At 40.3% G+C, this 21836-nt stretch overlaps 1 protein-coding gene across 1 annotated transcript in view; it reads left to right on the top strand.

The window, feature by feature from the left end:
• Nucleotides 1–18285, top strand: part of CD98hc (CD98 heavy chain) — an 18706-nt gene extending 421 nt beyond the window's left edge. Inside the window, exons 2-10 of the mRNA XM_076203147.1 lie at nt 3742–3896; nt 4671–4813; nt 4924–5042; nt 6311–6460; nt 10243–10361; nt 10639–10768; nt 11606–11853; nt 17195–17332; nt 17925–18285. Of these exons, the coding sequence (XP_076059262.1) occupies nt 3742–3896; nt 4671–4813; nt 4924–5042; nt 6311–6460; nt 10243–10361; nt 10639–10768; nt 11606–11853; nt 17195–17332; nt 17925–18000 (1278 nt within the window). The 3' untranslated portion in view covers nt 18001–18285. The remainder of the gene's footprint in view (nt 1–3741; nt 3897–4670; nt 4814–4923; nt 5043–6310; nt 6461–10242; nt 10362–10638; nt 10769–11605; nt 11854–17194; nt 17333–17924) is intronic.
• Nucleotides 18286–21836: the final 3551 nt, after the last annotated feature.

The raw sequence follows: 21836 nt of genomic DNA, 5'->3' as shown, positions 1-21836 counted from the left end.
ACGAAAGTAATTTATTGCCCACGTTGTGACGTTATACAGAGAATCGTAATGTATTGATAAAATCACAAAGGTAAAAATGTAATATTTGATAATTCATATAATGGTTACGGTGTGTAGGCAGGGTGCCAAAAACGAGTGATTTGGTTTTTCAAGTGCATTGGACCCACCATCCTCCTACACCAGGCCCAGGCGGTCTCCCTAATAACAGACCAAAACCGACCAAGGACGGTTTTTGCTCAAATGCACAATTCTATATAAATTAGCATATGGTTGCATTATTTGGCCTATTTTCTTTAAAATGTGATTTCAATGTAATTTGATCAAAGGTTGTTATCCTCTGCTAAATTACCGACCACAGCTACGAATACTGTCCAGCCCGCCATCTATGATCACTGGTGGTGTGGATCAAACTACACCATCAAGTTTCTTACTTCACCAAAGAAATTGTTTTTAGCTTCTGCACAATGACTGACCTTAGCTACGAATTCCATGAAAAATTAGCATATGGTTGCATCATTTGAACTTTTCTCTTTGATCGAATTACTTTTGTTTTTTTATAGCTTTTAGCAACTGTTTGTTATTGATTTCTGCCAAGAATATATATTATGTTGATGTGTTATTATTTAAAAAATTACTTAATTTTCTATTACTGTATTGTGTAGGTGTGAACTTCTATAAAAAAAATATATACCAAGTTCTACAACTGTAGATCCCACAGTCTGATTGGATACAGATCACACATTATTTCATGCAGGTTAGGTTAGAGTAGGTTAGAATAGATGAAATTATCATGCTTTGATATTTTCTGTCACCTCGTCTAATAAAACAAAGATGGCATCTCAAGCTGTCCCCGTGTCTCAATTTGTAAGTCTGTTGCTTTTAGCAACCTTTTTTGTTATTGATTTCTGCCCAGAAAAACATGTTACGTGTATTATAATTAAAAAAATAATAATTTTCTAATGATTGCTTAGGTGTGCACAGATTTACCAAAAAATCTTTCTAAGAATATAGTTTAGTCTCGGCATCCTGAAACGGATGGCGGCAGACTTGGAATTCAAAGGGGTCACTACCACACTTCCGATACATGTTACCACCCCTCCCCTCAGTCACTGTGAACATTGCTTCATCAGACCAAAGTATGTCCAGCCAGTTAGCATCATCCCACTGAAGATATTTTAGAGCATAAGCAACCCTATGAATTGTCTGTACACGGGTGAGAATCGGTTTCCTGACGGGACGGTGTCATATGTAACCAAGCTCAAACATTTTGGCTAACAGTATGTACAGACACTTCCCTGAACAGACCACTATTATTTTCCTTCATTTTACGGACTGAAATATTAGAACTCTTCTCTAGATTTCTCTTAACCCCTTCCATACGGTGCCGCATACATAGGCGGCATGAGGAGCAAGTGGATATGCGAGGCTGCCATATCGGCGTCTTGATTATATTTATTGTAGTTGCCCCTGCGTAATGACATACTCTCTAAACTGTCTTCATTACATTTTCTATGGTTATCAAAATTCACGGGTGAAAGAGAGAATGATTGATATAAGTGGTGACTATATTTTATGATGCGAGTATTATTACGACACATCGTACATCTGGCAGCTAATGCTGCCCGCAAGATTTTGGCCTGTACTGAAGAGGTTAATGTTATCAAGACGCCTAGAGGTCTTACGAGGACTACCAGACCGCTCTTTCTGGGTTGATATGTAATCGCACTTTCCCTCCCTCCCACTTAGCAACGTAAGGCCTCAAAACACGATCACTTATTTTAAGTTGGTCTGCTATTTCCTTAGTTTGCTTACTGGCCTTCTTGAGTGTGATAATCTGGGCAATAGTTTCAAATGATAACGGTCTCACTTTCCCCATAATAAGGCCACAACACTTCCAAACTTTAAAAAACCAGTCATGAAATGGCACAAGTCAGGTGAACACAACAATAAAATTCTCTTGATACAGGGGCCAAGCTGACACTGAGTGTGTTCTTGCAGGGTAAGCAGGAAATTGAAGGGATTTAGTGATGTCATGCAGTGGGCCCAAACTTGTGACTAAATTAAATTGCCCTCATCTATGCCGTTCTTTCTTTAGACAAGTTTAATCTGACCCCAATCACCTGGCCTAAACTATTGTCGAGCACTGTATATGAGAAAGCTATAGGAAAGGGTAAGGATGTTTCTTGGGCTCTTATGGATTTGGAAAAGGCTTATGACAGGGTAGACCGCAAGGCACTGTTGGAGGTATTGCAGATATGTGGAATAGGAGGAAAGCTTTTAGGAGTTGTCAAGAATAGTAAAGGTGGGACTTTGTCAGGGATATATTATGTCACCCTGGCTGTACAGTTTATACATAGATGGGGTGGTGCAAGAGGTAAATGCAAGGGTAATGGGTCAGGGACTGGAGGTGGTTGAAGAAAATGGAGAAAAGTAGGAGATAAGCCAGCTGTTGTTCGCAGACGACACTGCTTGTAGCAGGATCAGAGGAGGGATTGAGGAAGTTAGTGACAGTTTGAGAAGGTGTGTGAAAGAAGGAAGTTGAAGATAAATGTGGGTAAAAGTAAGATGATATGTACAAGGGGAGAAAGTGTCAGTAGACTGGAGGGGAGTTTTAAGGGAGAGAGACTGGAGGAAGCAGATATGTACATCGTGTTCCATCAAATGGAAACCACATAGCCTCACATTGGCTGGCAATGGTCCTTGGAACCTTTCCCATATCTTTCAGAAGAGACGACTGTATTCTGTGTTGTCAGTTTGAGACAGTTTCTATGTAACTGAAAGTTGTAGGGATAGGAGAGCAGTCACCAGTTGTCAGCACTCAATGTAAGAAATGCTGCAAGAGTTGATAAAGATATTGACTCAATCCAGAGATTGAGTGTCATTGGTCCCCATATACACGTGTACATAAATACATTAAACTCGAAGGTCACCCCAATAAAGGGGTGAATGGGTAAACAAGGGGATGGATAATAATGCATCTTGAAGTGTAATTTTACGTTTTGTGTAAGGATGGCTAGGACTGTCAGGATTGAAGAGAATTCTCGCAAACAATAAGCAAATGTATCAACAGAAAGGTGGAAGCACATGTCACCACTAGGAGTTGCAGACTGAGGCTTATTTTATGATATATATATATATATATATATATATATATATATATATATATATATATATATATATATATATATATATATATATAATGTTATAATCTCTCCAATGAGATATTTTTTTCGTACATTTTATGGCTAGATTGTGAGGTGATATCAGCAGATATTGGGAAAATTCTGCTAAGCCTCATCATCCATATACTAGATCATTTGGATAAATGTTATCAGGATATGCGAGGTATTACTGTAGTTTGCCAATAAAGTGATAGGATCTTTGATGTCCAGATCTCGGAAAGATTACTGTATACGCAAACTTTATATGAACCTGCCTGAGGATGTGATATATTTTTTGGAGTTTATGAACTGTTATCCATAAGTAAAAGCATCGGTGGTTAATTGATCAAACTGTTGTCCCAGATGTGTCTTGTAGAAAATCTGTACCCTTCAGGTAACTGGTTACTACTTGGTTTAAATTAGTAATTTGATAGCTATAGAAACAGATTGGGATATAGCAGTTGAGATTGGGAGACACCAATTGAACCTATACAAATATGTATGTCAACGGTCACCTCTTACACATGTATTGATCATCATTACTGACTGATGTATACATTAATCTAATGTGTCCTTTCAGGTGAAGTTCTCCAGCAATGAGTCTCCCAATGGAGATGCTAAAGTGGACATCGGAAACACGGTTACGTTCAATGGACTTACAAAGGAAGAGTTGATGAAGTTTGGAAATGATCCATTCTGGGTCCGGCTTCGCTGGTTCTTATGCATTCTCTTCTGGTATGTGGAAATATTGGTGCAATTCCTTAAGTTTTGCTTTACTTAAGTGGTTCATGCGGAGGGTAAATAATTGAAAGGGTATTTAGTTAAAGAGGGTAATGGATGAGAAAGTAATGGAAAAATTTTAGGGAAATGTTCAGAAACTAAAAGAATTTGGATTAAATGCAATTTGAAAATTTTGTCATGGGAAGAAGGGTAGCTCAGGCAGTATTGAAAAGATATGGGGCATATACTAAAAATGGGCTTTGCACAGTTACGTGAAAAGATAAGAAGCCTGGGGCAAAAGTTGAAAAACGTGTAAATTGGGAAAACAATGGGATACCACAGTAATTTGTAAACATCTGGTGAGTGTAATTGCTAATATTCATTAAGCTGTTCTTGCTGAATCGAAGAATATGAGTAGGTGGGCAGCTTTAATTAAAGGTGAAATGGAGATGGAGAGTAGAAGTATGATTTAAAGATGTAGGAGGTAAGGCATGTGACAGTATAGGGTGTATATGAGTATATTTATGGAGTGTTTAGCTAGAATATCATTATGTTGCATCAAGGAGGAAACATGTTGGAAGTAGGGCAGGTCGTAGAGTTAAGAGGGTGTTCAGTTCCTGAATATTTGTGTGGGACAATTAAATTTGTTTAATATTATTTTTTAAATAAGATTTGAATTGAATGCAAGGGTTTGCTGAATTTGGCTAAAGTGTAGTTAATTGCAGCTGGTTTTCTACCAGAGACAAGGGGCAAAGGATTGATTGCAAGTACAGAGGGCTCTTTTTACAGGGCTGGTTGGTTGGCCATGCTGGTGATGGCCATTGTGATCATTATCCAAGCTCCACAATGCAAACCACCACCAACCATGGATTGGGTTAAGGAAGCAGCAATTGTAGAACATGATGTCAACCAAATTGAATCTGATGAGAAAGGTAAAGTTCAGTTTCACATTGTAGTAGATTTTATATTTGTCATGCAGTGGTGAGCTCAGGTTTGGTAGATGCCTTGGGATGAAGTTCATTTCAAGATCTGTTCTTTTCAGATGTTGTTGAATTGGCAAAAGAACTTAATATGAAGGTCTATGTTCCTGGGTTATTGAATGAAGAAAACTTCTTGCAAGATCCTGTGGAGTTCAGGGAAGATGTTGAAGCTTTACTCAAGGTAAGCTCGCTTCAACCCACTTATTTTTGGGATCAAAATGCATGCACAAAATATACTTTATATATGAAGGCTCATATTTTATGGACCTTCATAGTAAAAGCATTTTTTTTCTCATGGGATTGTGTAACTTTATTTTACCAGCAGTCATTGCACTTAATGATCATTATTCTATGTACATGGTCATTGCAAGTTGCCCCATATAGTTTAAAGATTGTATGTTTGGGAAATAAAGGAGAGGTGGAGATAGAATGTAGATTGAGAGAAGCAAGTAAATGCCTTGGGGGATCAAAAAGTGAGAAATTAGACATTTGGGAATGGATGCTAAGAAGAGATTGTATGAAAGAGTGATTGTGCTGCCAGGACTGTATGGGGCAGAAACATGGAATATAAGAGAAAAAGAGTTTAAATGTGTGTAACATGAAATGCTTGAGAAGTATGGTAGGGGTTATTAGGCTGGGTAGAGTTAGAAATGAGATGAGGAAAGCAGGGGTTGTAAGGGAATTGGGAGATAAGGTTGATGAAAGAGTATTGGGATGGTTTGGATACATGGAAAGAACAAGGAAAGAAAGATTAGTAAAAAGAGGTGTGGAAGGAGTGAACATGAGGGAGTGACCAAGGATGTGATGGATGGATGTGGTAAAAGGGGTATTGGGAAATGGGGGGAATGGCTGTTGAGGAAGCAAGGGAGAAGACAAGCTAGGGGCGAGTGGAGAATGATTGTGGATGGTGCTGTGATGCATAGAAGGGATGGGGTTGGTGAGGAAATGTGTGAATGATATTTTGACGCAGTTCGAAGGGATTTCTCCCCATCTTCTCTTTCTCTGCATGAGTGGATGGAGAGGGTGGTTGCCAGTTAAATGAAGCAGTCTTGCTACGTTGCTTCTGACCCAGGGCAGTGGGTGAGATGATGACCCATCATCCAGGAGGAGCCATAAGAGGGAGGGGGAGGGGTGAATGAGAGTGGAGTCTGTGGAGATGGAATGGGTGGGAGTGGATTTTATGCCTTTGTTTTTTGGCTACCTCTCTTGTAAGGGGGAAAAAGTCGGTTATATGTGTGTTTGGGAATGGGTTCTATATTATTTTGCATTGTACCTCCCCATAAATGAACATTTACATTGGGGCAGATTGGACTGATATAAGTGGGAAGCATGTGTATACTTGGATAAGGCAGGTTTTGTCTCCAGATATCACTCCCAATGTAAGTAATTGTTAGACTTCTGTTCCATTAGATTATTACAGAATTTTGTAAAAAAAAAATTATTTTTCAGGCTGCCATGGAAGCAAACATTTTTGTTGTCACAGACTTCATTCCCTTGCAAGTGGGTCCTGCCAATTTACTTGGTAACCAAACTGATTTCTTGAAGCCGGGAACTGAGGAACTTGATTTTGAAAATGAGAAGTTCCTGGACAAACTAGAGGTTTGTATGTTTACTGATTTTGTAAGGTTTTATTTTCAGTATTTATGTACTTGTTTATTTTCTATATATATATATATAATATATATATATATAATATATAATATATATATATATAATATATATATATATATAATATATATATATATAATATATATATATATATATATATATATTATATATATATATATAATATATATATATATATATATATATATATACAGGGTGCGGCAGGTATTTGAGAACAAAGGAGATTGTTTGTAATAAGGTTTATTAACGTTTTAGTATATATTCAAATTAGCATTTATTGTATTCTATACATTAACACAAAGCAAATGCACTGTTTCACTCTATGGAACCTCCATCCTTGTCAATGATATCTTCCAAGCGACGTCTAAATCGTTGGCAAGCACCAATGAGCTGACTCTTGGATATGTTAGCCATTGCAGCGACAATGGCTTCTTGGAGAGATGCTATAGTGTTGTGAGGTTTACGATTAGACTCCCTCTCAACTACGCCCCAAACATAATAGTCCAAAGCATTGACATCAGGGGAGCTAGGGGGCCACTTGTTGGGGGTTACGTGGTCATGAAAATTGGTGGCCATCCATTCTTGGGTTGTGTGAGCTGTATGGGATGGAGCAGAGTCTTGCTGGAAGACGTACGGCCTGCCACGTGCTACACCATCCATCCAAGGCTTTACAACAGTCTCCAACACTTCAGTGTAAGAAGCTGCATTGACACGAAGTCCTTGGCGGACAAAAAAAGGGAGGCATCACATCGCCTTCACTGCTCACGACACTCAGAACCATCACTGATGCTGGAAATTTAGTATGCATAACCGTTGGAACTTCACCTGCAGTTTGACACAACCAACGATCGTTCCTCCTATTCACCTTCTGGTCCTGAACAAAGTTCTTCTCATCAGAGAAGAACCAAAGGATTCCTGGTTCTTCAGGATGTTTTAACTTGTTCAAAAGACGTCTGGCCCTGATGACTCGGTTCTCATATGTCTTCTGTGACATGAACTGTCCTCTTCGGATCACATACGACTTATACCGGAGATCTTCGTGAACAACACGTCGAATGGTGGCCTCATCAACTTGAAAATCCTTGGCCAGTGCCCTCATGGACTTCCCAGGGCTTTCATCAATTGCCGATTGAATAGCATTTATGAATTCTGATGTTCTGATGCTATCCGATCGTCGGGAATATTGTTTACGTTGCGATGTACTTGCCACATTGCCTCTGGCATCCACAAGTTCCCTTCTGACCTTATAAACGAAGGACCGGGCAACATTAAGGAAGGCAGCAATTTCAGAATTAGTATGCCCAGCTGCTATAGAGGCGATAACTGCATGCCTTTTCATTTCTTGGGTAATATTTGATTGTGCCATTTTCAGCTGTAAAAGAAAAGGAATGGTTAGCTATGGTGTCTAAACTACTAGACCACTTAGAAGATGCGTTCTCAAATACCTGCCGCACCCTGTATATATATATATATACATATATATATACATATATATATATATATATTGTATATTTAGGGCGCAGATTCTCACTAATACACACGGAGTTAAACACGACAGCATTTTGGCACTGCTGTCGCTGTACAACTGGGGGCTGCGCACCCCGTAATTCTTCATACATTGGGTTCACGACATGCCAACTGAGTAGACAGTTGTCCCTACATTTACAACAAGGAGCAATTAAACAACACCACCTCCAATACCACCAGGCTTTAATCGATAGGAAGACAATCGTGGATAACACTAGGATAGTTGCACACTGTGCCAAAATTAAGGAACTAAAAATGCTTGAAGCCATCCACATTAGGGGGAGAGCTCCAATTACTAATATTCAATGTAATATGATTTCTGCCATCCTGCTATTTAATTCTTCCATGAGATTTGGAGCCCAACAACAGCAACACCCACCTCCTTCCTCTCCCCCTCCCCCTCCTACACCTCACCAACTCCCACATGACCAGTGTGGTGACCCAGCGAAAAGACCTACCTTACCTGACTCCCCCCCCCTCTCCCTCCTCCTCCCCCTTCCCCTTCCCTTCCAAGACATAGTGCCCGGCTACGTAGCGGGTCACGAACCATGCACCATTCCCAAGCGGCCCATATTTAAACCCATGTTGTCTGTACACCATTGTCAATTGTGAATCGTGTAGCTTTGAAAATTGTGACTTTTCTCTTGTAACTATTCTGAAAATGACTCCCTGAAGTCGAAACGTTAATTAAATATGGAAGAATTTGGAAGGCTTGTATTTGCCCACCCTCCTGAAATGAGATCTACTGTGAGGAAAATTGAAAATCTCGGTAAGAAGATTAACCAGTGCCAAAATGCTGTCGTGTTTAACTCCGTGTGTGTGTGTGTGTGTGTGTGTGTATATATATATATATATATATATATATATATATATATATATATACACATACATACATACATACATATATACATATATATACAATGTGTGTGTGTGTGTGTGTGTGTTTACGTAGTTTTATCTAGTTGTATTTTGCGGGAGGAGAGCTATGCTTATAGTGACCCACTGTTATCTTTCCGCATCCAGTTTTTCCTTAAAAAAATTCGTGTATAGTTTTAGCACTTGCTGTTTCCTCTTTCAGTTTGTTCAAGATATCTATTACTCTGTGGAAAGCTATTCATCCATCACATCTCTTTTTCTCACTCACTCGTGAACTCTAGACATTCCAGAGCCCCTTTGGGCTACATCAATTTCCCATCCCATTGTGACCATTTTCCACTTACGTGTATCTCCACGAGCTTGCTAGATGTTTCTCATGCATCTCAAGTTCCTGTTCAGCCCATCCATCCATTCCTTTCCTTGGGTTCCTCTGAAGTTCACTTCATTCACCTCTGCTGTTTACACTGATTTTGTTAGTCCTTAACTTGTTCTTTCCTTATGCTCAAACCATCATGAAATTTTTTTGTTTCATTTAACTGCCAACTCTTTTCACTCCCTGCTCTGTACCTTATCTTGCTTCTGTCCATCCATCCTCCTGTTCCCCACACTACTTACATTTAAGCTTCTTTTTGCTTCCTAAATTCCAAGCCTATGTCCCATACAATGTCGTAGGCTACCACTTCTTTCTCAGACCTATTTCTTAGGAGTTTAAATTCCATTGGACATTTGTTTTCCAGACTAATTTACCCCGCCCCCATTCCTCCATTCACTGCTACATGTAACTAAATACTTGAAACCTTTAAGTTTCTCCATCTCTGGATGTACATATCGCCTTATTTTGGCCCACATTTACTTTTTACTTTCTCCTCTCACATACCCTCCAAAACTCCTCCACTGTCTGTCCCTCTTGTGACTGAGCCATAATTGCAGTGTCGTCTCTAAATAACAACTGGCTTGCCTCCCACCTCCCACATTCACATACAATCTTCAAACATTGCCCCTCACCCATGCATTTACCTCCTGTATCATCACCCTATCTATGGACTTGCTGAATAAACTTAGCATTACACAACTGTGGCACAACCCTAACTTCACCCCAAAACATTTGCTCAATTCCCAGCAACATGGGATTAAAAGATTAACTAATCCTATACTGAATTCTGAGAGCACATCCTCTGCTACCCTGCATTGAAATAGTGCAACTTGTTTCCTCTTTTCTTTCCTTTTTCTTATAGAGACCTTTGGCAAAACTCGGGTACAATTGCCAAATTTTTTGAGGATAGGTTTCTAATAAGACACGAGGCATCAATGACTTATCAAACATCATAACATGTGTAAAATTTTAATTTCAGATGTATTTGGAGGCACTGGTGGATAAAGGTATTCAAGGGTTTGTGACAAATACTGACGATGAGATTGTGAAGAATGCGACATACGCCATTAATTCTCACTTGAAGGAGCATGGAAATGGGTAGGTTGAGGATCCATTAGTTAATGGATTTTGTGTGAAAATATGAGATGTATTGTTTATGAATAATGTGACAAATGGATTGTACTTGTCAACAATGTCTTAAGTTGTGAAAGAGTAGTTGGTGGCTGGGCCCTTAGGGTCACTTAAATCGCCCAAAAATTTACTCCATAAAACTACCACAGATACAAAATCTTTGTATAAAATTAATTTATTCAATACCCCATGTGATGTTGACTGAAATGCAATGAGTTTGATAGACTTTTCTGTTTTCTTTCAGAGTGATAGGTCATGGAGTTTTAGATGCTCAGCAAGAGTTAAAAGAAATATCAGCTGAAAGTCTGAAAGAATTCATAAGAAAGAGGCTACCTTTGAAAGAAGATGAGCACAATGACCGACCTTTCCTGAAGGTAGTTTTTATATTTACTGTTGTGGAAAGTTGTCACTATCTATACACAAAGGACTTTCCTCCCTTACAAGGGAGGTAGTCTAGTCATAAGGCATGTACCCACTCCCACCCATCTCATTCCCATCCACCACTCATTGATGACTGTCATCCCTGTATCCCGCCCACTGCCCTGGGCCAGAAGCAGTGTAGCAAGACAGCACATCCACAGTAAGGCAGCTTCATTTAATCAGCAACCCTCCACTCTATTCCCTCGTGCAGAAAAGGAGATGGGGAGAAATTCCTTTGGGCTGTATCAAAATATCATAACACATTACCACTCCCTACCACCATCCCCCTCTCTTGCATCAAAGTATCATCTATACTCAAGCCATTCTCCACTCACCCCTATCCCATGCCTTATCCCTTCCTTGCTCAACAGACAGTCCCCTCTTGCTTAATGTCCCTTTCACCCCATCCATCCATCTCATCCTTGGCCATCCACTCAAATTCACTCCACCTGTCTTTCATCGGCCGTACCTGCCAACTCCTTTTCCCCACTCTCCTCCTCCTCCTTGTTTTTTACACTATCCAACCTTGTAACTGCTACAATACATCGGACATTTCATCTCTGCCACCTATTCTAAGGCTGTGCCCCATACAGTGCCATTGGCACAGTTACCCTGTCTTATAATCTATAAAGGCCTCACATACCTGTATGATATTGTAACACCGAATACTAGGCTTCTTCCATATAAGGGATATAATCAAGCCAGGATATTGCACCCAGCCTCTCATCTTAACTCCTTGTAAAGGTACTTTGGCAGTGTTGTATATTTGTTTTCTCTAATTTTGCCAACAGTTTAACCCAGTGGCAGCTAGAGCAATTGGAGATGATGACAAGGTGCGACTTGCGACCCTGGTCTTGATGCTTGCTCCTACCACACCTATCTTCCAAGGCTTTGCAGGGACAAAAGATTTAAAGGACATGAAATTACTCAAAGAACTTTCATCTATAAGAATGCAGAAAGCCATCAAGTTTGGTGAATTGGACTTCGGCGTAGCAAGCGTTGAAGCCAACTCTACAGATGAAACGGTGGCCTTCACCAGGTAATGATGTGCTGGTGTTGGAGTAGTTAGGTGCACAACAGTATCTCTCTTACCTTACTACCAACTTTTGGAATAATGAATACTCTTCTCTGATTTTGTTCACCCATTTCATGTGGCACCAAATTTCTCTTCTTGCACCCCTTCAAGGATGACGTAAGTCTCACCATTTCTAGCTTTGCAGATGTTCTTTTACGTTTCAGCTTTTGTAGTGTTTTTTCAGGTGTTTAGAAAAGTTTTGGAGAATGCTTTATCAATTTTATTTACCTGTTAGATAGGTTCCTCTGTGTGTCAATAGATTAGGAAAAAGTATGTGTGTGTGTGTATATATATATATATATATATATATATATATATATATATATATATATATATATATATATATATATATATATATAGTATCGTAGTACATCACTTAGGATTCTTGGCTGAGTGGTTTAGTGTTGCTACATGGGGTGGTGGAAGTGGAGGAGATGTCAATTTGAGCCCTACTGCAAGTTGAACAAAGGGCATGGTTCATTATTTTGTGCTATTGAGGCCTCTGTAAGGGGCATCATCCTGATTGGGGGTGTTTGCAATGTTAAATAGTTTTAGATACTTGGGCATGAATGTGGTGGGAAAGGGAGGAGTGGTGAAGGTAGAATGAAGAATGAAAGAAGCAAGTGAATGCCTTGGTGGATTAAGGGGGGACTGAACACCTTAAAAAAAAAAAGTAAGTTTATGATCTTGTGAACCTAAGAACATGCTACATCTTGACATCATAACGTTTATTTGACGTAATTGAATACGTACGTTGTATTTTTTTTACTACAGACTTATGCTTTTTCATGGCAATACTTATAGATCCTAGAAGCACTGTCATGCCTGCTTTTTTAAAAAATTTGCAACTGCAAATATTTGATGCAAAAAGGATGTACAAAACCAAGCCAATTAAATGAAGCAGCCTTGCTGTGAATGTGCTGTGTCATTGGTACATTGCTTCTGACCAAGGACACTGGGTGAGATGCAAGGATGACCCATCATCCAGGAGGAGCCAAGAAAAGAGGGAGGGAGCGATAGTCAATAGGTTGAAGTGGGTGGGAGTGGATTTACATATTTGAATTTGGCTACCTCCCTTGTAAAGGAGAAAAAGCTGTTGGTATATACAGTGGCCGCGAAAAGTTTGGGCGCAAAATTATAGGCGCCCCAACTTTCCCTTAAACTCAAAACATGCGAAAAATACAACTTTCCACCCAAACTTTTCGCTATTTTTCAATGCTAGCGTTTGTACCCGTATTTAGCCGAGACAATACACACTATTTGGCAACTCTGTTTAGGCGCACTCGATGTCACATAGTCAGTTTCTAAACATCTCTCACGGAGAGTAGTCTTTTTTTTTGCGGTGGTCTCTGTTTTTGTGCCTTGATATCTCCGTAATGGAAAGTGGTAAAGAGCTGGAAAGAGACACAGTTGTTACAATCATAACCCTCTATAAGGAGGGTTATAAGTGTAAAGATATTGCTACTCGTGTGGGAATTGGAGTGCGTCAAGTGCAAAAGTGGACCAAGAAATTTCGAGACGAAGGAAGTGACATCATTCGTACTCCAAAGCATCGCTCTGGTCGGCCAAGGAAGATATCAAATCGTACTTCTACGGTTCTAACTGCCTCCTACGGTTATTAGGAGGCAGTTAGAACCGTAGAAGTACGATTTGATATCTTCCTTGGCCGACCAGAGCGATGCTTTGGAGTACGAATGATGTCACTTCCTTCGTCTCAAAATTTCTTGGTCCATTTTTGCACTTGACGCACTCCAATTCCCACATGAGTAGCAATATCTTTACACTTATAACCCTCCTTATAGAGGGTTATGATTGTAACAACTGTGTCTCTTTCCAGCTCTTTACCACTTTCCATTACGGAGATATCAAGGCACAAAAACAGAGACCACCGCAAAAAAAAGACTACTCTCCGTGAGAGATGTTTAGAATCTGACTCCATGTGACATCGAGTGCGCCTAAACAGAGTTGCCAAATAGTGTTAAATACGGGTGCAAACGCTAGCATTGAAAAATAGCGAAAAGTTTGGGTGGAAAGTTGTATTTTTCGCATGTTTTGAGTTTAGGGGAAAGTTGGGGCGCCTATAATTTTGCGCCCAAACTTTTCGCGGCTACTGTATGTATGAGCATAAATGTGGCAAATTGTGCAGATGAACAAGTTGTCATTGGTGATTACAAGCAAATCTTGCATGATGCGTTGCATTACAAGTTTTTGGTCATGTCACTAAGGATTGTGCCCTTTTTGATTATTTGATTGACTTGTAGAAGTGGGAGAGGAGATGACGGGTAGGCCTGATGGAAGAGTAATGGGATGGTTTGGACACATGGGAAGAATGAGGGGAGCAAGATTAGTGGAAGATGTGTGGAAGGCAGTGGTAGAGGGAGTGAATTTGAGGTAACGACGGAGGATGAGATGGATGGATGGGGTGAAGGGGGGATTGAGCAAGAGGGGAATGCCTGTTAAGCAAGGAAGGGAGAAGGTAGGAGTTGGGGATGAGTGGAGAGTGGCTGTGTATAGATGATACTGTTATGCAATGTAGGGAGGAGTGGTGTATGGGAGTGGGTGGGGGGTTACGTATTTTCCTAGTTTTATTTTACGGAACGAGAGCTATGCTCGTAGTGACCCGTTTTCGTATCTCTCCACATCCAGATGCAATGTAGGGAGGAGTGATGTATGGGAGTGGGTGGGGGGGTTATGTATTTTCCTAGTTTTATTTTACGGAACGAGAGCTATGCTCGTAGTGACCCGTTTTCGTATCTCTCCACATCCAGTTTGTTCTTAAAATCGTGCATAGTTCTGACATTCGCTGTTTCTCTTTGTTTGTTCCAGACATCGATCACTATGTGGGAGGCTATTTTTTCAGGTCTTCTGTAACTGTCTTTAGTTTCTTTTCATGTGCTCTTGTTTCTCTTCTGTCCCACTTTAATAGGTCGTCTCAATCAAGAACTTCCATCCCTTTCATAATTCTGTAAATGGTCAACAAATCGCCTCTTTCCCTTCTGTTCTAGTGTTGACAACTATAAATTCTCCAGTCATTGTTTATATGTCAGATTTGACATTGTGGATGCCATTTTTGTTGCTGCTCTTTGTATTCTTTCTAATTTTCTGCTTCTGACCCAGGGCAGTGGACAAGGTGCAGGGATGACCCGTCATCCAGGAGGTGCTAAGATATGAGGGAGGGTGGAGGGGTGTGGAGTGTATTCAGGGATGGAATGGGTGGGAATGATTTTATGCCTTTTCCTTTTTGGCTACCTCCCTTGTAAAGGGGAAAAAGCCTTGGTATATGTATGTCTTTTTTGTGCTAGGTGCCCACATTGATACAGCATATTCTAATTTTGGTCTTGTCAGTGTAACAATTATTTTTTTTTAACTATCTTATTTATGTAGTCGAAGGCCTCTTTCATTGATCTTAAGTTGTAAGTCTTTCCAAATAATTTATTTACATATTTACTCCTAGGTCCCTCTCTGAGTTTACTTTTTTGACTTTGTTTCCAATTTTATGTTGTCCCCAAACTCTATTTTTTACCTTTTCCAAATTCCATTATGCTACATTTTTTTATGTTGAAGTTCATCTCGTATCTCCGACTCCATTCCCATATTTTATCCAAGTCATCTTGCAGCGATCTGCAATCTTCTTCTGTTCTTACTCTCGAGTAATATGGCATTGTCAGCAAAAAAGTTCATGTAACAATTTACTCCTTCATCCATATCATGTATATGGTGAATATTAAAGGAGCCAAAACAGCCTTGTGGGATGCCACTTTTCACATCTTCCCATTTCGAATTTGTCTCAAAACTCCCCTCTCAATTTTCTCTCAGTTAAGAAATCCTTCACCCATTCCCACAATTTGCCTTAAATTCCTCCTATTTTGTTAATTTTTGTGTGTGGTACTTTGTCAAATGCTTTCTGCAAATCCAAGAAGGCACATTCTGCCCATCCGTCCCTTTCTTGCATTATCTCAATTAATCTCGAGTAAAAGCAGATCAGGTTTGTGGTGCACGATCTTCCACTTCTAAAGCCAAATTGTTTGGAGTTTATTATTTTATCTTCCAATTGTTTGGTCCATTTCTTCCTGATTAGTTTCGCGTATTTTTGCTACTGAATGATATTTTGATGCAGCCTGAAGGGCTTTCTTCCAATGTTTTCTTTTTCTGAACGAGGGGACAGAGATGGGGAGTCACCGATTAAGTGAAGCAGTCTTGCTGTGGATGTACTGTCTTGCTGCATAGCTTCTGACCCAGGCCAGTGGGTGGGATACAGGGATGGCATGTCATTCATGAAGAGCTAAGATGAGAGGGAGGAAAGGGTGATGAATGGATTGGGTGGGGGTAGGTATGTGGCTGTGACCAGTATTTAGCTACATGCAGTGGTGGTTTGTGGGTGAGGTAAAGTCTCTGCTGGACTTTCTTGGCTTTATTCAGGTACAAAGATAGTTTACAATTAGATCCTTGACCAAATGCTCCTCATGCCAGGCCTTGACCTAGTTTACAATTAGATCCTTGACCAAATGCTCCCCGTGCCAGGCCTTGACCTCAGCACTGCCTCTTGGCAGGTACATGATCTGGGGAATCTTGTTTCTCGGCAGCACAGCCGTCTGATAATAAAAGGGGTTCGTGGGTTGCCGTATGTGGGATGTGTTAGTTAACAATTATAGGCAAAGGTGTTAGTTTTGTTATATAGGGGTTGTATGGTTGGGTGTGGTTAGATATGGTGTACACAAGTTACATTTTGGTAATGCAATTGCGGTAGGTATGAAAAAAGGTTCAATAAGTGTGTCTGGTGACATTAAGCATCTTGTTGTGACACTGGGAACATCCTGTTATGATCTTACATAGGTGTTTAGTTGGATGGGGAGATCTGTGAAGTCTACAAGATTTAGAGGTTTTGTCAAAGAGTACCATGTTGCATGCGTGTGGATCACATGCATGGTAGGTGATGGTTAGTGACCGTTACAATGCCTTTGACTTGGCAACCTCTCATATAAAGGGGAAGAGCTCTTTGTATATAGAATAGATTGATTTGTTATTGCAGGTAATATTTTTGATTATCAACCTAAGATTTTCACTTTTATGAAGATCCCATGTGATCTCTTAGTTCAGCTTGGCTGATTCTGCTTGCAAATGTACAAAGTATTTACTACATAATCAATGTAACATGGAAAGACAACCTCATCATGTTGGGTTTGCCTGTGTACTTGTGTATTGGAAGTGAAGTTTGTTGTACGTGTATATATGGCAGTACGTGTTAATCAGATTTTTGTCAAATTAAGTAAATTTTAAAACTGACTTTATAACTTTGTCTTGTCAGGCTGCTTAAAGGAACGCCTGGGTATGCAGTGGCAGTCAACATGGATCCTGCCAACAACGTAACGGTCAGCTTTGCTGATATTAAAGGTGTTGGTACAGATGGAAACGTTGTACTGCGTACCCTAGAAAGGGAAGCTCCGTAAGTATACCTCCTTGTGCAACATTAGTTTTTAAGGATTTAGTTGTAGTTAGGGAGAGTTCCTCGGTATATTTGGGAAGTGTAATTTTCATTAAAAAGTGGCAGCAGACTGGAAGTGATTGAGAGACTGGAGGAAGTGGATAGTTTTAGATACTTGGGTGTGAATATGGCAAGAAAGGGAGGAGTTGAGGTGGAAGTAGAATGTAGATTGAGGAAGAAAGATCCTCTTAGTTGTATAGAGCAGAGACTTGGAATGTAGGGAGGCAGAGAAGAAGTTTAATGTGAGATGGAGCATTTGAAAAGTATATTAGGATTACAGGGATGGATAAAGTTAGAAATAAAGTGATGTGAAGGTGGAAAAGGGACTTAGACTTTGGTATAAGTGTTATATTATTGTATTTATTTAATACTTGTCATGCATTTATAATTGTTTTAAATGTTCACGAGAAGTATTGTTCACCCATCATCCCGCCGCCTCCTCCACTCTTGATCTTTCCATCTTTCTTGGTCTATCTCCATCCTCCTCTCCCCCTCTCCCCTCTCGTGAATGGAGAAAGTGCCTTTAATACATTTAATCTTTTTATCTTTGCAGAACAAAATACAAGTTGGATGCAGTTACCTTGGGTCCAAATGAAGGCCTAGTTCTGCAGTTTGCACCAAAATTCTAGGATTAATCGGTGCAGTAGAAGCTTATTAAAAAGTGAAACATGTTGCAAAATTATCTTTTTACAATTGTTTTACACCAAAACGTAAAAATATGCATTTTTGTGCAAGCGTTCATCAATTTTATTTAATGCACTCCATAAAATGGTCAAATGAAACATTATCAGCTTTTTAATTATTGGCTGTAATCAATTGATTATTTTAGTTTTATCCTGATTGAGGAACGCCAGGATAAGAATTTTAGTCGGATATAGAAGACAAGTCACTGAAAATTAAATGAATCAAAATTTTCCTGTGTTTGTAATTTCCTCTGTAGTTGCTTAACCCCTTTGTTACCAACCCGTCAACCCTACGTAAACAAACGTTTCCCTGCCGAACCGATTGCCCACCACGTGGGTAGAAATAACCCAGAAACTGAGGCCTTGAGAGCCCTCAATACACACAGCTTATAACTGTGACACGTGTGTGTCACGGGGAGCACGCTCGGTTCCTGGCGGGTGCACTCAGCTGTGACACGCAGGTGTCACAAAACACATCCTGTACGCAAGGGGTTAAGCATTATTTGCCAGTATGGTTAATTTGTGGGTGGAAGTGGTCCTCCCTTTGCTGGCTACCTCGCTTATAAAGGGGGTAAGGATATATAGTTTTTGATTAAATGGATGGGGTAAAAGGAGCATTGAGAAAGCGGGGGGGGATGTAAACCTCTGGATTGGAAGGTTTCTTCAAGGTTAATGTGAATCAAGGTGAAACTGGGAAGGGAGATGTGGGTTTTTGTAAGTGCATATGGGGCTAGTAGTGAGAAGAGTACAGGGGAAAAGGAGGCTCTTTGGATAGATTTAAAGAATGCATAGAAGGGTTAGGAAAAATGCCAGTGTAGTGGTACTGGGAGATCTATTGCTAGCTAATGAAATGAACCAGTAGACTGGAGTTCCAAGAAAAAATTGAAGTGGAGAGTTGATAGCAAAAGTTTTTTGGAAGGAAGTTGAGCATAAGTACACATGGGAGAGATTGGTGGATGGAAGGGTGGTAGATAGGACTTTAATGGACTACTGGTAGCCAGGAAAATAGTAGGAAGAGTTTTGGATGTACATGTTCTAAGGGGGGAATATCAAAATTTTTTTTTTTTTCTTTTGTGGAAGCTAAATTGAGTGGAGAAAGGGGTAGAAGACAGAAGGTAGGGAGGTGCTAGAGTAAATTGCTTAAATGAGAAAAGTACAAGCTGAGGGAGTGAAGGATATAGAAATAGTGGAGAAATGGGGATGGTACAAGAAGGGAGTCGCACGGTGTGCAAAGTTGGTGTGTAGAACAAGGATAGGAAGAAATGGGATGATGAAGCAAAGGTTGTAAAAGAGAAGAAAGCATTCATGGATTGGTTATAAAATAGGATGAGACAATCTTGAGGTACAAAGCAAAGAGAAGTAAAGCACAAGATAAAGGAAACAGGAGAGCGGATGTGAAATTGGGTAAGAGTGACAGAAAATTTTGATGTAATAAAGATGTTTTGGAAGGAAATTAAGAGAAATAGAGGAGGCGAATCAAGCAGAAAAGAAGGTAATAGGTGCAGATGGAGAGATGGTGATGGAAAAGACAGCAGTAAGTGGAAGATGGGCAGAGTATTTTAAGGAGTTGCTAAATGTGAAGGAGGATAGGGAGGTAAAGGTAGTTGCAGTGAAAAGAAAATGACAGTGATGAATGAGGAAAATGACAGTGATGAATGAGGAAAGATGAGGTGCAAGCAGCTGTTAAAATAATGAGTAGGTGAGGCACCTGGGTTGGATGGGTGTCATGCCAAATGTCTAAAAAAGGGAGGTACAATGATGGTGGACTGGCTGGCGAGGATTAATATTTGTCTTAAAGAGGGTAGAGTGCCAGAGGACTGGAGGAGTGCCTGTACAGTTCCACTTTACAAAGGAAAAGGGAACAAGTGTGAGTGTAGTGGTTTTAGAGGGATCAGTTTAGGTGTAGTTGAGAAGGCTTATGGGAGAGTTTCGATTGAGAGGATTAGGAGAGAAACGGGGAGTAATTGGTGAGGAACAGGTAGGGGTTGCATGGATCAGATTTTTGTTTTAATATGAGAAAACTTTAGGAAAAGGCAAGAATGTTTTTTGGCCTTTATGGATTTGGAAAATGCTAATGACGGTAGACAAGAAGGTACTGTGGGAGGTATTGCAGATATATGGGATAGGAGGAAAACTGTTGAGAGTAGTCAAGGATTTTTGAGTACTACAGCCTATGTTAGAATTAGAAATGGATAGAGTGAGTAGTCCGAGGTAAAGATGGGACTTTGCCAGGGATGTGTTATGTTGCCGTGGCTGTTCAATTTATACATGGATGGGGTGATATGAGAGGTAAATGCAAGGATAATGGGCCAGGGATTGGAGATGGTTACAAAAAAAATGGGAGATAAACCAGTTGTTGTTTGCTGACAACACTGCACTTGTAACAAGCAGAATTGGAGGAGGGATTAAGGAAGTTAGTGATGAGTTTGGAAAGGTGTGCAAAAGAATGAAGTTGAAGATGAATGTGGGTAAAAGTAAGCTGATGATATGTACAAGGGGAGATGATGGCAGCAAATTGGAAGGGAGTATTAAGGTAGAATGGAAGAAGTAGATAGATTTAGATACTTGGGTGCAAATGAGGCGGGGAAAGGAAGGAGTGGAGGTAGAATGTAGATTGAGAGAAGCAAGTAAATGCTTTGGTGGATTAAAATGTGTAATGAGAAATAAAACATTTGAGGATGGATGCTAAGAGGAGATTGTATGAAGGAGTGATTATGCCAACATCATTGTATGGGACAGAAACATGGACCATAAGAGAGGAGGAGTTTGAATGCGAGATGAAATGCCTGAGAAGTATGATAGGGATTACTAAGGCTGGATAGAGTGAGAAAGGATGTGAGGAGGAGAGTGGGATAGGAAAGGGAACATGGAGATAGGGTTGATGAAAGAGTATTGGGATGGTTTGGACACATGGAAAGAATGAGTGAAGAAAGATTAGTAAATAGGTGGAAGGAGTGAATATGAGGGGGCACCCAAAGATGAGATGAATGGATGGGGTAAAAGGGACATTGGAAAAGAGGAGAATGTTGAGGAAGGAAGTGAGAAGACAAGATAGGCGTAGGTGGAGAATGGATAATGTTGAGATGCATGGGAGTGGGTGGGGATGGAGTATGTTTGAATGATATTTTTGACACAGCCCAAAGGGATTTCTTCCTGTCTTCCTTTTTTCAGCATGAGGGGATGGAGAGGGGGATTTGTCGATTACATGAAGTGGCCTTGCTGTGGATGTGTTTGGTCTTGTTACATTGCCTCTCACCCGGTGCAGGGGGCGAGATGCAGAGACAACCTGTCATCCAGGAGGAGCCAAGATAAGAGGGAGGGAGGAGGGTGAATGGGAGTGGAGTATGTGGGGATAGAATGGGTAGGAATGGATTTTATGTCTTTGTTTTTTGGCTACCTCCCTTGTAAGGGGGGAAAAAAGCTTTGGTATATGTATATTTGTACCATTTTCCAGATTTATATGATTTTGTACTTCCAGGAGTGGTGGTTGTTGTTGTCGTTCCCTAGACTGTCTGTCCGAGCAGTCCCGTCTCCCCAAGGAATGCCGCAGCCGAAACTGGGTTTTCCCACAAATCCTTTATAGAGTGTATGTTGTGTTGTTTGCGTACATGATTGTGTATAATGCAGTCTTCCATTATGTGTTGTATGGTATGGGGTGAAGTGTTACATCCTGGGCAGCTGTTCACAATGTGGTCATCCAGCCTCTTCTGGTAGCTTAGAAGTGCTGGGTGGTGGCCGCACTGCAGTCTGGCCAGGTGGACACTGTCCTTTCGTGGGAGAGA

This window comes from Oratosquilla oratoria, chromosome 19, assembly GCF_046742065.1.
Source record: "Oratosquilla oratoria isolate Oo_2021 chromosome 19, ASM4674206v1, whole genome shotgun sequence".
NCBI classification, from domain to species: Eukaryota; Metazoa; Arthropoda; class Malacostraca; order Stomatopoda; family Squillidae; genus Oratosquilla; species Oratosquilla oratoria.
The sequence above is the reverse complement of the archived record's forward strand: the minus strand, read 5'-3'. Positions and strand labels throughout refer to the sequence as shown.